The sequence below is a fragment of the Python bivittatus genome, unplaced genomic scaffold, assembly GCF_059951505.1.
Source record: "Python bivittatus isolate LINGU-HERP-01145 unplaced genomic scaffold, Pbiv_v1 ctg000390_np1212, whole genome shotgun sequence".
NCBI lineage: Eukaryota > Metazoa > Chordata > Lepidosauria > Squamata > Pythonidae > Python > Python bivittatus.
This window is the reverse complement of record NW_028277070.1, coordinates 492,925-504,456: the sequence shown is the minus strand read 5'-3', so window position 1 is coordinate 504,456 and position 11,532 is coordinate 492,925. Positions and strand designations below refer to the sequence as shown.

Sequence of the window (11,532 nt, the reverse complement as noted above, 5' to 3'; positions counted from 1 at the left end):
GCAGAGGACTCCGCTCGGGCGGAAGAAAAGGGCGCCGGCCCGGGAGAGTGGCGGAAGCCCCCGGCTGCGGCCCATCAAAGCGCGTGTGGCCTGAGGCGCCCGCCCCCCTCGCGGAGCCCCATGGGAAAGGAACAGCCTCTCAGCCGGAAGCCCCACCCGTCCCCGAGGAAGAGGCGGGGCGCCGCGGCGCGGCGCGGGGCGCCTGCGCGGCGGGCGTGGCGCGCGCGCCCTCCTCCTCCCCGCTCCGCCACGGCCGCCATTTTGGCGCGGGCTCCGGCGGGCGCGGCGGCAAGGCCGGAGCAGCGGCGCGAGAGCCCCGCCCGCCATGATGTCGTCGCCGCCGCCGCCGCCGCCGCCCCCCCCCTCGGCGGGGCCCTCGGCGCGCCGCTTCGACGCGTCGGACCGGGCGTCGTGGTACGCGGGCCCGCTGTCGCGCGCGGAGGCGCAGGGCCGGCTGCAGGGGCAGCGGCACGGGACGTTCCTGGTGCGCGACTCGTCCACCTGCCCTGGCGACTACGTGCTCTCGGTCTCGGAGAACGCGCGCGTCTCGCACTACATCATCAACTCGCTGCCCGGGCGGCGCTTCAAGATCGGCGACCAGGAGTTCGAGCACCTGCCGGCCCTGCTCGACTTCTACAAGGTCCACTACCTGGACACCACCACCCTGCTCGAGCCCGCCCCCAGGTCAGCGCCGGCCGGCCGGCCGCCCTGCGCGGGGGCCGCTCCTCTGGGGCCCGCGGGCTGCGCGGCGGGGGCGGGCCCGGGCGCCTCGCGGGTTCGGCTCCTTGCTCCCCTTGCCCTAAGAGGCTCGTAACGCCGAAAACCTTTCGGGGAAACGTCAGCTGAGCTGCGCCGGGCCTCCCGTTTAGGCACGGATGTCCCTGGGGCTCTCCGGAGACGAGGCGCGTGTTCATCTGGACGCGTTCGGTTTAGATGCTGCCTGACTCCGGGCGCCCCACGATATGGCAACGAGAGTAAAGGGCAAGAAGGGCAAAATAAAGAACAAGATGGCAAATCTGGCCAACCGCCTAAAAGCCATATACCAGCAAAACTGGCCAGGGGCCCCAGGCACCCTACCCGAGGCCTGGGAGAACAGCTGAGCCTTTAAGGCCCTACGGAACGCACTCAGGGTGGGAGCCACCTGGATGTCAGGGGAACTTTGTTCCAGAGGGCGGGCACTCAACAGTGAAGGTGTGCCCCCCGGGTCCCGAAAGATGACCCCGGTTAATTGAAGGGATCTCAAGGGTGCCATCCTTGTGGGCTTGTATCAGCTGGGCAGGAGCCATAGGAGGTAGCCCCTCAGATAACTGGCCTTATGCCGTGTAGGGCTTTATGGATGACAGCCAGCATCTTGTATTGCACCTGGAAGGAAACCGGTAGCCAGTGCAGTGGTGTCATATGTGCCTGCCAAGGCAGGTCCGTTACTGCTCATATTGCCAGATTCTGGTCCCATTGAAGCTTCCAAGTGGTCTTCAAAGGACCCCCATGTAGAGCGCTTTTGTGAAAGAATGGTTGGATGAAGGCTGTGCTTGAGGAGATAAGCATTCCCACGCTCCTGTTGAGGGCTAAGGGAATGCTTATCTCCTCAAGCGCGGCCTTCATCTAACCATTCCTTCACAGCTTTGCAGTAGTTGAGCAATGAGGTAGCTAGAGAACAAGATAATTTTAGGAGGATTTCACTGTTTCTTAAGAGATTGAATAATTCCCGTGTCGTCTGCAGGTATCCACTGATGGGTTCTGGTACTGGCTCCGTTGCACCTGCTGCAGAGGAGAATGTGGAATATGTTCGGACTCTTTATGACTTTCCTGGTAACGATGCAGAGGATCTACCATTTAAAAAGGGGGAGATACTCGTCATCATAGAGAAGCCTGAAGACCAGTGGTGGAGTGCCAGAAACAAAGACGGCCGCCTTGGGATGATCCCTGTTCCTTACGTTGAGAAGCTTGTGAGATCGTCTCCTCATGGGAAGCATGGCAGCAGGAATTCCAATAGCTATGGGATTCCCGAGCCCGCTCATGCCTATGCTCAGCCTCAGACCTCGAGCCCTCTTCCCAGTGCAACCCACTCTCCTGGGGCTGTCATCAGCCCCTTGCCATCCACCCAGAATGGACCAGTCTATGCCAAAGCCATTCAAAAGAGGGTTCCATGTGCTTATGACAAGACTGCCTTGGCATTAGAGGTAAGCCTTTCAGCTGGAGCAGGTTCAGTGCACCGTAGTTCATTTGCCTCATCCAGTTGGAAGGGCCTATCCCAAAAACATGGATTTAACTCATTCTCTCTGCTCTGTGGTTTTCACAGACTTGTGAATAGCTGGATGGTTTTATCCCACCTCCTACAGTCACTCTTAAATGTGGCCTGCCAGCCCTGTTTGGGGAAAATTCCTACACCCCTGGCAAAACTCTGTGCCTGTGATTAGGCTTGGTGTGGGGCAATGCAGCTGGCATATTCAGGCATTGCAGTCCCTGGAGGTGTTTCTGCCATTGGTGGGGGTGTTCCTTGATTAAATTAAATCACTAAGGAGAAAACTACACCCCCACCAACACTGGCAGAGCAAGCTGCTGTATATAAACAGGGAGCAAGCCCCACACTCACTAGCACTGATGATGTTACCTAGTCAGGTAATGAAACCTCTGCAAGCAAATAACCAAGCTCAGAGAACACCAAGGGCTCCACACTTTTGATTTTGTTTCTCCTTCTGCTCTGTGCTGATTGATATAGCTAGAATTTGGCCTTTACTATCTGCATCTTAGCAACGTTTTATTCTCTTATGTTTTAAGTGATTTAAAATATTTCTTCAGAATATCCTTAGATACTTTTTTGTGAGGCAGTAAACTATAGCAAACTGTATGCAGCACCCCAGTAACCCGAGATTGTATTGCCAACATTCAGCAGGAAAAAACATTTATTTAATCAACATATATGGCTGCCCAACTTACAATAGCTGCTTTTCAGATAGGACAGGTATTTGATGATAGCAGTTTGTCTCCCAGAGGGGTTCCTGTTCCCATTCCCACTCAGGAAATTCCCACTCAGGCCAGGAAAAAAGGCACCAAAAATGTCAACCAAGTCCCTTGTGGTGACGTTACACCTCTACCAAATGGCTTCCTAAGACCCTCCAGGCAGTTAACTGTGGCCCCTAACCCTTAGAAGTGGACCAGCCCTGCTTTGTGGAGAAAGGAGTTGGATGATCTTTTTCCAAATAATGTTATTTTGGAATTTCTGTGGAAGATGGTGCCTGAGCTTGTGGGTGCTTGGATAGTTAAATTCAACTTAAAAAAATAAAATGCCAAAACTGATTGTTTTCTCCCTTTTCAGTTGATAAGGTAGGTGATACTATTCATTCTTTGTGAACTGCCCTTTTAGTGCCTAGCCATACTTTTTCAAGTGAGGTCCGTTGTCTGGCTTCTGAATCGCCATATCGCCAGTGGCGGGAAACCCATAGAGCTAGGCTTCTTCAGGGTGTACCAGCTGCAGACCAGGGGGGCCTTTTCTGGCATCTCTGGATTGTTCCTGAGCAGAACTTCATGAGCACGCTCCACTCCGTCTGTCTGTTGCTCCTCTGATGCTGCCCGTGATTTTGGTTGCTGGGAAGCAGCAGGGAAAGGGCCCTTTCATCCTCCAGTCCAAGCTTAGGAGCTTCTCGAAGATACACAATGGGATGCTCAGCTAGATGGGCCTAGGGCTTGATCCAACCAGGCTCTTCTTGTGTCTTAAACATCTGAACATCTAGAAGCCCGAGAGAACTGGATAGGGCTGATTAGCTGGCTGAATGACAGGCTGCCTATTAACGGAAAGCTGAATGTTGTAAATGGAGAAATAGAGGGAAGGAGAACAGAAAGAAAACGGGGAGGAAAGAAAGAAGGAGATAGACAGGGTGGCAGCACATGGGAGATAGCTGCAGCCACATTGTGCATCTGGGTGTGTGTAGTTGTCCCAGGAAATGATTCATGATGAAAGAGGACTCTTCTGCTCTCCTTTCTTTTCCATATGAACTTTCCTTGGCGGGTTCATCTGTAGATGTTTCCAAAGTGGTGGTGTTTAATCCCTGTAAATAGCTTGCAGGTAGAGATTTTTGATGCTTGGTTTATCTTGAGAAGCTAAACATGGCCTGACTTTGGTCTTATTTAATGAGATACAACCCCCCCTCCCCCACAAAGAAACCTTAAGGCTGCGAACTGCAGACTGGGAGGTTGACAAAAAATCTCAGATGACAGCAGTGGCAAACCACTTCCTGCTTCCTGCCAAGAACACTGCACTGCACATGGAACACTGTCCATGAAGTTGCCAAGAGTTGAGCTCAGCTTTAAGGATATTTTGTATTCCTTTATTTAGGTGATGTCACATGGGGGGTTATTTGTCCATGGAGGCCCGGCCTGATTTGTTGGTACCTATGTGCTCCAAGAACTTGGAGTAGGGGAATTTGTTTAGTTCCAAATGTGAAATAAATACATTATGTTCTGCAAGTTTCGCTGAACTGTTCTGGGTCAACCACAGTTTGACAAAATAAAACCTGGAATATTTTTGTTGTTCCAGTTTTGGGCTAGTAAAAAACCCAGAGTGACCTTATGGGGCAAGTAGATATGGCTGATAAGCCTTGCCCCTCCCACTCCACCCCTCCCCCCAAAAGATACCTGCTGTTGCCATTACCCCCTTCACCTGGCCTACACCTCTGTTCCTTGATCATCTCGGCATATCCCAGCGTAGAATAGACCCCCTGCCTGTCCCCGTCCCATTCTTCCCAATGGCTTCCCACCATTTCCTCACCAGTGCCTGTATGCTCATGTTCAAATCTGTGATGTGCCATTCCAACATTTCCAGTTAGAAGTAAGCCATTTTAATCTTTCTCTGATTTTGATGAAGCACTTTGCCTCCTCGTGGGGCAAGATTATGACAGCAGTATGTTGCCGTTTCAGCTGAAGGATGGCACCCCTGGAGTCAGTCTTCCACGCAGCTGCTCTTTCCAGCGCGTGAGGAATTGTCCCCAGGCCAGTGGATGGCTCACTGCAGCCTTTTTCTCTTTGGGAAGGGGCTGCTATTAATGAGGAAAAAGATTTATTCAGGAACTGAAGGCAGGATGCATAGTACTGCCTCCCATTTCCTTGTTTGAGTCAGCCAGCCTTATAAATACCTAACATATGTGCCACCCTTTGAGGTAGATTGGGCTCCAAAAGGAAGCTTCTGTGGCTGAAGGTAGACCCAATTCTGGGTGTCTCTGCTCCTAGTCCAGCACCATGACGACACCTCACAGGCCATCTAAAATCTGTCCTTAAAGAAGTTAAGAGGATGCCTGACAGCGGTCTTCTAATGGGGAGTATCAGTGCTCTCTCTGCAAGGTTTTTAAAAGATCAGATAACGGCTATGGGTCCAGAGAAGAAATTTTACTATTTCTTCATCTTTCTTCCTATAATTAAGCTTTCTCTTGGTTTTAGCACTGTCCCTGATTTCATTTTCTGCTATACTGCTTTTTAAATTATTTTTATTTTACTCCAACAACATTCCAAGTTCACAACATTTGGAATAATTTTGTTAACACAACATTGTTATACCTTGTTACTCTATCGTGTATAATTATTCCAGATTTGATAACATTATGATTTGGTCCTCTGTGCTGTTATTTGTAATAACCCCAACTCAGGGTTACACACACACACACACACACACACACACAATTCATATTGGGGTTAAATGCCATTTATGTATTACTTTCAGCTGCAAAGAGATTTAAGTTGAATCCACATTAACTAAGACATCTGGTGGCCTACTTTAGATTCACTCAATTATTATAAAACTCTCTTATATATAAACTGCATTGTTGTCAGGTTCAGCCCAAGAAATTCAGCGGGACAACTCAGGAACATTTCAGTTACTTTATTAGCTTACACCTACTAGACAGAATCTCGCCAGTCTAACTCTAACCCCCAATGATAGCAACTAAACACTCTGAATTCCTTAGGGTGGTGCCAGTCTCCTCCTCTTCACTTTCACACACACTGGTTGAGGGCTGAGGAGATGCTTGGGATTCCTCTCCCCCTCCATATGACCTTGGACCTCCTCACTCATGTCTTCCATCACAATCGTCTCCATAAGGTGAATGGGATTGTTCTAGATGAATCAAAAATCAGGATGAACCATCAAGGGAGATGATGGAGAGCTACCCCTTTTCAGTTCCAGACTTTTCTTCTTCCATACCTGAGACATAGCCCTAGTAAATATATTATTTATATTGCTTATTTTTACAAGATCCTTTGGGAAAAAAAGAACCTTTGACTCATATAGCTATCCAACCCTTTTAAGTCTTCTATCTGAATCCATTGTTTTGCTCTTTCTTCCAGTATAAATGAAATCGTCTGTCCAAATGAACTGCTTGATTATATAATTTTAAAGAGGGATTCCCCACTTCCTCGTTTTCTGTGACTAAAGAATTTTCCTCTCAACCTTTTAGTATTAAAACCAAACTTTTCCATTTTCTGCCATATTGTTATGGTGTTGCTATACTGCTTTTTAACCTCATGATACATTATAATTTTATCTTAATTATGGCAAACAAACCATTTTTAAGAATTTAATTCAGAGGCTGACAAAATGGACTTATACTCTCCCTCTGGATACTTGCAGATTTTACTTAAAATATGAAGGGCAAGTGAAGTCTGCGGTCTCAGGTGGCCTCTTTTGCCCAGCTTGCATTTCTTTTGGCTGTGCAAGGAATGGTCTTTGGATTTTTTTTTCTTTTTAATGGGGTGGCAATTTTCTTATATAAACTTAATGGAAGGGTAAGTGAATCTTGGAAAGAAGCCTCTCTTTTATCCTTTATATTAATGCTAATCTTTTTGTGGAGAGCCACTTAGATGTAGTGGTTAAGGTATCAGGCTAGAAATTGCGGGATTGTGAGTTCTAGTCCTGCTTTAGGCACAAAGCCAGCAGGGTATCCTTGGGCCAGTCACTCACTTTCAGCCCTAAGGAGGAGGAGGCGGCCGGGGCAAACCACTTCTGAAATCTTGCCAAGAAAATTGCAAGGACATGTCTAGGCACCAAAAAACCCACCTTTTTGTGAGGGTTTCTGAAGGGCTTTCCCAAAGCTTGTCATTCAAACCATTTTTTGTATATAAATACTTTGAATTGAGTCATAGAAAGAGAAAGAGACCACATTTTGTTGGCTTGAGGGCAGGAGAGCTGCTGGCAAGGAATGAATCCATCATCATCATCATCCCACCAAGAGAGTTTCTCCAGTTAACAGATGCTTTTCTTTGATCTCAGCTCAAGAGAACCAGGGAGGCATCGGGTCCTCCCTGAGCAGCTCTGAGCCACTCACAATCTCGCACCCCTACCTACCTTACAGGGAGGTTGTGGGGAACAATAGGAAGGGGGAGCTTCTGGGTGAAAGGTAGCATCAAAATCTAACATCATAATTGTCATAATAGGAGACCACTCAAGATCTGGCTCTTCCAACTGTGTGATTGTTATGTAACTGGATGTTGTATACTTAATCTTGTGTTTTCCTCCCTGGCACAGACGTCTTTTATTGCTGCTGATTTTACTAATCTTTTTAATCCTCTGTAAACCACCCAGAGTCATTAGCCAGTGGTGGGGAAGGGGTGTGTGTTAGAAATCAATTATAAATAAAATAAATTCTTTGTCTCTCATTGACATCCTAGTAAGTAATGAGATCCCTGTTTGTGTTGGGATCAGTTTCGATACCTGCACTTAATGGCTCAAGATATATATGGAAAGCCTGGGTTGCAAATACAACGTTAACACTTTTGCCTATGAAAGATGCAGATTATGGGATAGTCCAAGTTTTTAAAAAATTGGAAATTCTATTTTGGAGGGGGAGGCAGTAAACTAGCTGTCTCATAATATAATTCAATATACTTTGAATTAACTCAGTTCTAAGAAATTGGTTTGTAACATTTTCACAAAATCAAAAAATAATTCTGATTTACTTCAGGAAGCTTCTTGTTTAATTCCAGTCAGTTATTCAATCTATTTTTCCTTATTTACGATGTTAGAACTTGAGGTCATCCATTGAAACAAACGCAGGGAGATTCAGGACCCCAAGAAGGAGACGCTTTTTGACTTCGCACATAATCACACTATGAAATTGGCTGCCAGCCATTGTGGAAATGGCAGCCAGTTTGGGCACTTTTAGAAGAGAACTGGATGTGTGTGGAGGAGCCAACTCTATTTGCTGCTGAGGCTGTTGACCTTCTGACTCAAAGGAAGCCTGCTTCAAGTAGGGGTGGCTGGGAAGCCCAGGACAAGAGGCCATCCAGATGGTCGCCCAAATGCATCCAGCTGGTGACACAGAAGGCTGGCCTAGGTGGGCTTGAGGACCTGATCTAATGGGCATTTCCTTTTGTGAGTTAGTGTGTAGGTATATTCAAATTAATTGAAGGAACGTAAGAAAGTTCTTGAAATGCAATTCTTGTAAGAAGAAATAACTTAAACCTTTCCAGCTTTGTTCTATGTATGTATGTATTTATATTTACTGCTTTTCCATTTTGCAGGTTGGTGACATTGTGAAGGTCACAAGGATGAATATCAATGGTCAGTGGGAAGGAGAAGTCCATGGGAGAAAAGGGCTCTTTCCTTTCACGCATGTCAAAATAATTGACCCTCAGAATCCTGATGAAAATGAGTGATCTGCTGGCCCATCTCTACATTGCTGCTTCCTTTTTCTGGCTATCTTGAGCATCATTTGAAGTGTGATGGTTGTTAATGGCACATCATAAGGACTGCCAATTGCCCATTTTTCCATCTTGCAGTGATTTCACAGCCTGACGTCTCTCTTTGGAATGCACCCAATTGTCCGGCATTTGCAGTTTCTCCTAGAAGGATTTTGGACTGTGAGCTGATAGTGGTGCTATCTAGGCAGAGGGGGAGGGGTTGAAACATCCAGTTCCTGGCTGAAATGGATATTTTGCTCAGGAAGAGAATTCTAAACAACTTTGTCTAACTCCAAACAATAATAAAAATGCATTTTTATGAGGCATGGAAGACTTGAGAGCATATAATCAGGTTAAGCAGTTAGAATAATTATGTCTTTAGGTAATTATTGATGCTTCTGTGCTACAAAGACAGTCTTTTTTTTTTTTTTGAGTTTGCCATTGATTTAGAATAAATTACAGCAAACTTTTTTTTGAGAAATGCATTTCCTCATCATCTTTTTATAACTGTGTATAATTGATTTGTTTGCCATCTACCTGCCTAAACTTTGTTGTTCGATTCAGTTTTTTTAGATCTGCAGTGATACTGCAGGCACTAGATATAACTTTTAGAAGAAACTCTTGTGCAAGCTTTGGTGAAACTACATTTACTCCTTTAAAATCAAAAGTTTTTTAAAGAGCAAAAACTAAGCATTGATAATCAGCTACAGAGAATGCAACAGTAACTGAAAAGATACTCCTCAGCCTTTGTTTTCTGCAGGGACACAGGAGTGCAAAGTCATTGTAAAATCTCTCATTTCTCTGTGCTAAGTTTAAACACAATGAAATATGATAATGGAGAAACTTGAATGTTGGTTTTAGCATGTGAAGACCTTGACTCCGTAAGTGATGTTTTTAAAAGTTCACTGGTACTGGTCTCTTGAGCTGTTGGACCTCAGGAGTTACGTGTCCAACTCAGTATTCAAGTGCCTTAGTCTGAGGATGAAAGGTGCTGAAGGGAAGCAATTGGAGCAATTCAGTCTAGAGAGAAGCATTTCAGTTCACCAGCATGGTCTGGGGAAAGGAATACAGTTTTACTGCCCAAAGAACTGTGAATTAGACTTGCCTGGATGCTTCCAGACCCTCTGTAATAGACCATAATGTGGCTGTTCTAGAAAGTGCCTGGGCATGTTTGAATTACTGCAAAGTAGTACTACTGAGCTTTGTGTTAGGAATATTTAAGCTGCACTAAATGTCAGTCTGCCCTACAATAATTCTGCAGCACAGCTGGCCTAATCCTCATGAACAATCCTTCAGGGCAGCATCTAAGCTGCGTATAAATGTTTTGTCTCAATGAGCTGCAGAGAGAGCAAGGACCTAGTCGGGATTCTGCTGTGCTACCTGTAGAACAGCCAATGCTTCCCAGTTTCCTTGGTTAGCTCCACCCTTGGTTGCTTTCTGCCCAGGGTTTCACAGACAACTATGCAAGTGAGTCTCAAGCCATTATCAAAGGCCACGGGAAGAGAAGTGGGCAGTGGATGGCCTTCACACCCATCTGAGATTAGACTTGGAGCAGCTTCTATCAGAGCTGATAAAGGCAGTTCAGGTGTAACATACTAAATGAATTTGATGGTACATTTTAATGACATCCAAATGTTTGCTACTTTACTGTTCTGTTTTTTCATACCTAGAAAAGCTGGATGTGCTCTCATTTGTGAATGTCACCAAGGATGAACTGTCCTTGCTGTTTGCTTATGTCTGGTGTGTTCAGAGATCCTCCTGGGGAAACCAGCTACTCTGGATAATTGTGAGGATCTTTTCAGTCTGTGTGTTTTGATGTAAGGTATTAAAAGCCTTGAAGTGGAATCCTTGTAAAGTCACTCAGAAATTAGTTCTGCTAATTGATAAGGAGTGTGCCTAGGCTTACCTTCAAATTGGCAAGTAGCTGGAATATTGACTGTGGAAGGTCTTCCATTTCCTCATTGCAACAACTGATGCCTCAGATTAGCAGGGAGGTTAGAAGAGCTCTCCCTCACAAGGAAAGTCCTGACTGAAATCAAACAAGCAAGGTCTTTGGGGTTGTCTTGTTCAGGGGTGAAAAGCATTTGTTCTGCTATTTCATGTGCATTTTTATTTTACTTTGCTTGGGGGGGGCGGGTGGAGGTGGAAGTGAGATAGAATAGAATGAGAGTATCTGAGGACTGGCTTGGCTGCCTGGTCTGTAATAAATTTCTCTGGTATCTCCAGCTGAATGTGACACTGTTGGGTTGCCATTCCATAGAGGAAAGGGGTAGCCTTGGGGTTCACAGAACTTCACTGTGTTACATCTTTTAAGGCAGTGAAGTATCATTTTAATTTTGAGCAAAAAGCTGTTGGGAGGGGCTGTGACTCAGGTGAACGCACCAGCTTTGCCTGGAGAAGGCCCTGAGGGAGGGCTGGGAGATGCCTGCTGGACCCCCGTGGAGATAGGCTGCCAGTCCATTTCTCCAGGCTGAACTAGGTGGACCAAGGCTCTTGCTCACCATGGAGCAGCTTCTGATATTTGTGGACTTTGCATCCTATTTGAGGGATTGTCATTGCTTTTTATTTTATGCTACAAATTAACAGTATTAAATATATTCTTAGAACACATGAAATGTGTTAAAATTAGTGCCTTTTTGTTTTCTTAATATATTTCACTACTGGTCCCACATCAAGCAAAGAAGTTCAGTGCCCTGTTTGTATACTCTCAATAAAACATTCATCCAATTTGCAGGAATTCTTGTCCTATTTCTTTTCCAGGTAAGCTTGTCATCCATTTCAAAGAGTGGTTGGAACGAAAGCTCAGGGATAAATGGGGGGTGGGGGCAGATACGGTTTGGAGCTTTGAGCAGAAGACTTCTCTCTGCT

The 11,532-nt window shown here is 46.0% G+C and overlaps 1 protein-coding gene across 1 annotated transcript; it reads left to right on the top strand.

The window, feature by feature from the left end:
• The first annotated feature begins 187 nt into the window (after positions 1-187).
• Positions 188-11,397, top strand: CRKL (CRK like proto-oncogene, adaptor protein). Its single transcript, XM_088143720.1, has 3 exons — positions 188-684; positions 1,721-2,180; positions 8,506-11,397. Exons 1-3 carry the CDS (start codon positions 326-328, stop codon positions 8,638-8,640), a joined length of 954 nt encoding a protein of 317 aa, XP_087999846.1. The 5' UTR covers positions 188-325; the 3' UTR covers positions 8,641-11,397.
• The last annotated feature ends 135 nt before the right edge of the window (positions 11,398-11,532 follow it).

Coding starts and splice junctions, on each gene's coding strand:
- CRKL (XM_088143720.1), top strand. CDS start 326: ATGATGTCGTCGCCGCCGCCGCCGCCGCCGCCCCCCCCCTCGGCGGGG. Junction 685..1,720: donor CTGCTCGAGCCCGCCCCCAG/GTCAGCGCCGGC, acceptor TGTCGTCTGCAG/GTATCCACTGATGGGTTCTG. Junction 2,181..8,505: donor AGACTGCCTTGGCATTAGAG/GTAAGCCTTTCA, acceptor TCCATTTTGCAG/GTTGGTGACATTGTGAAGGT.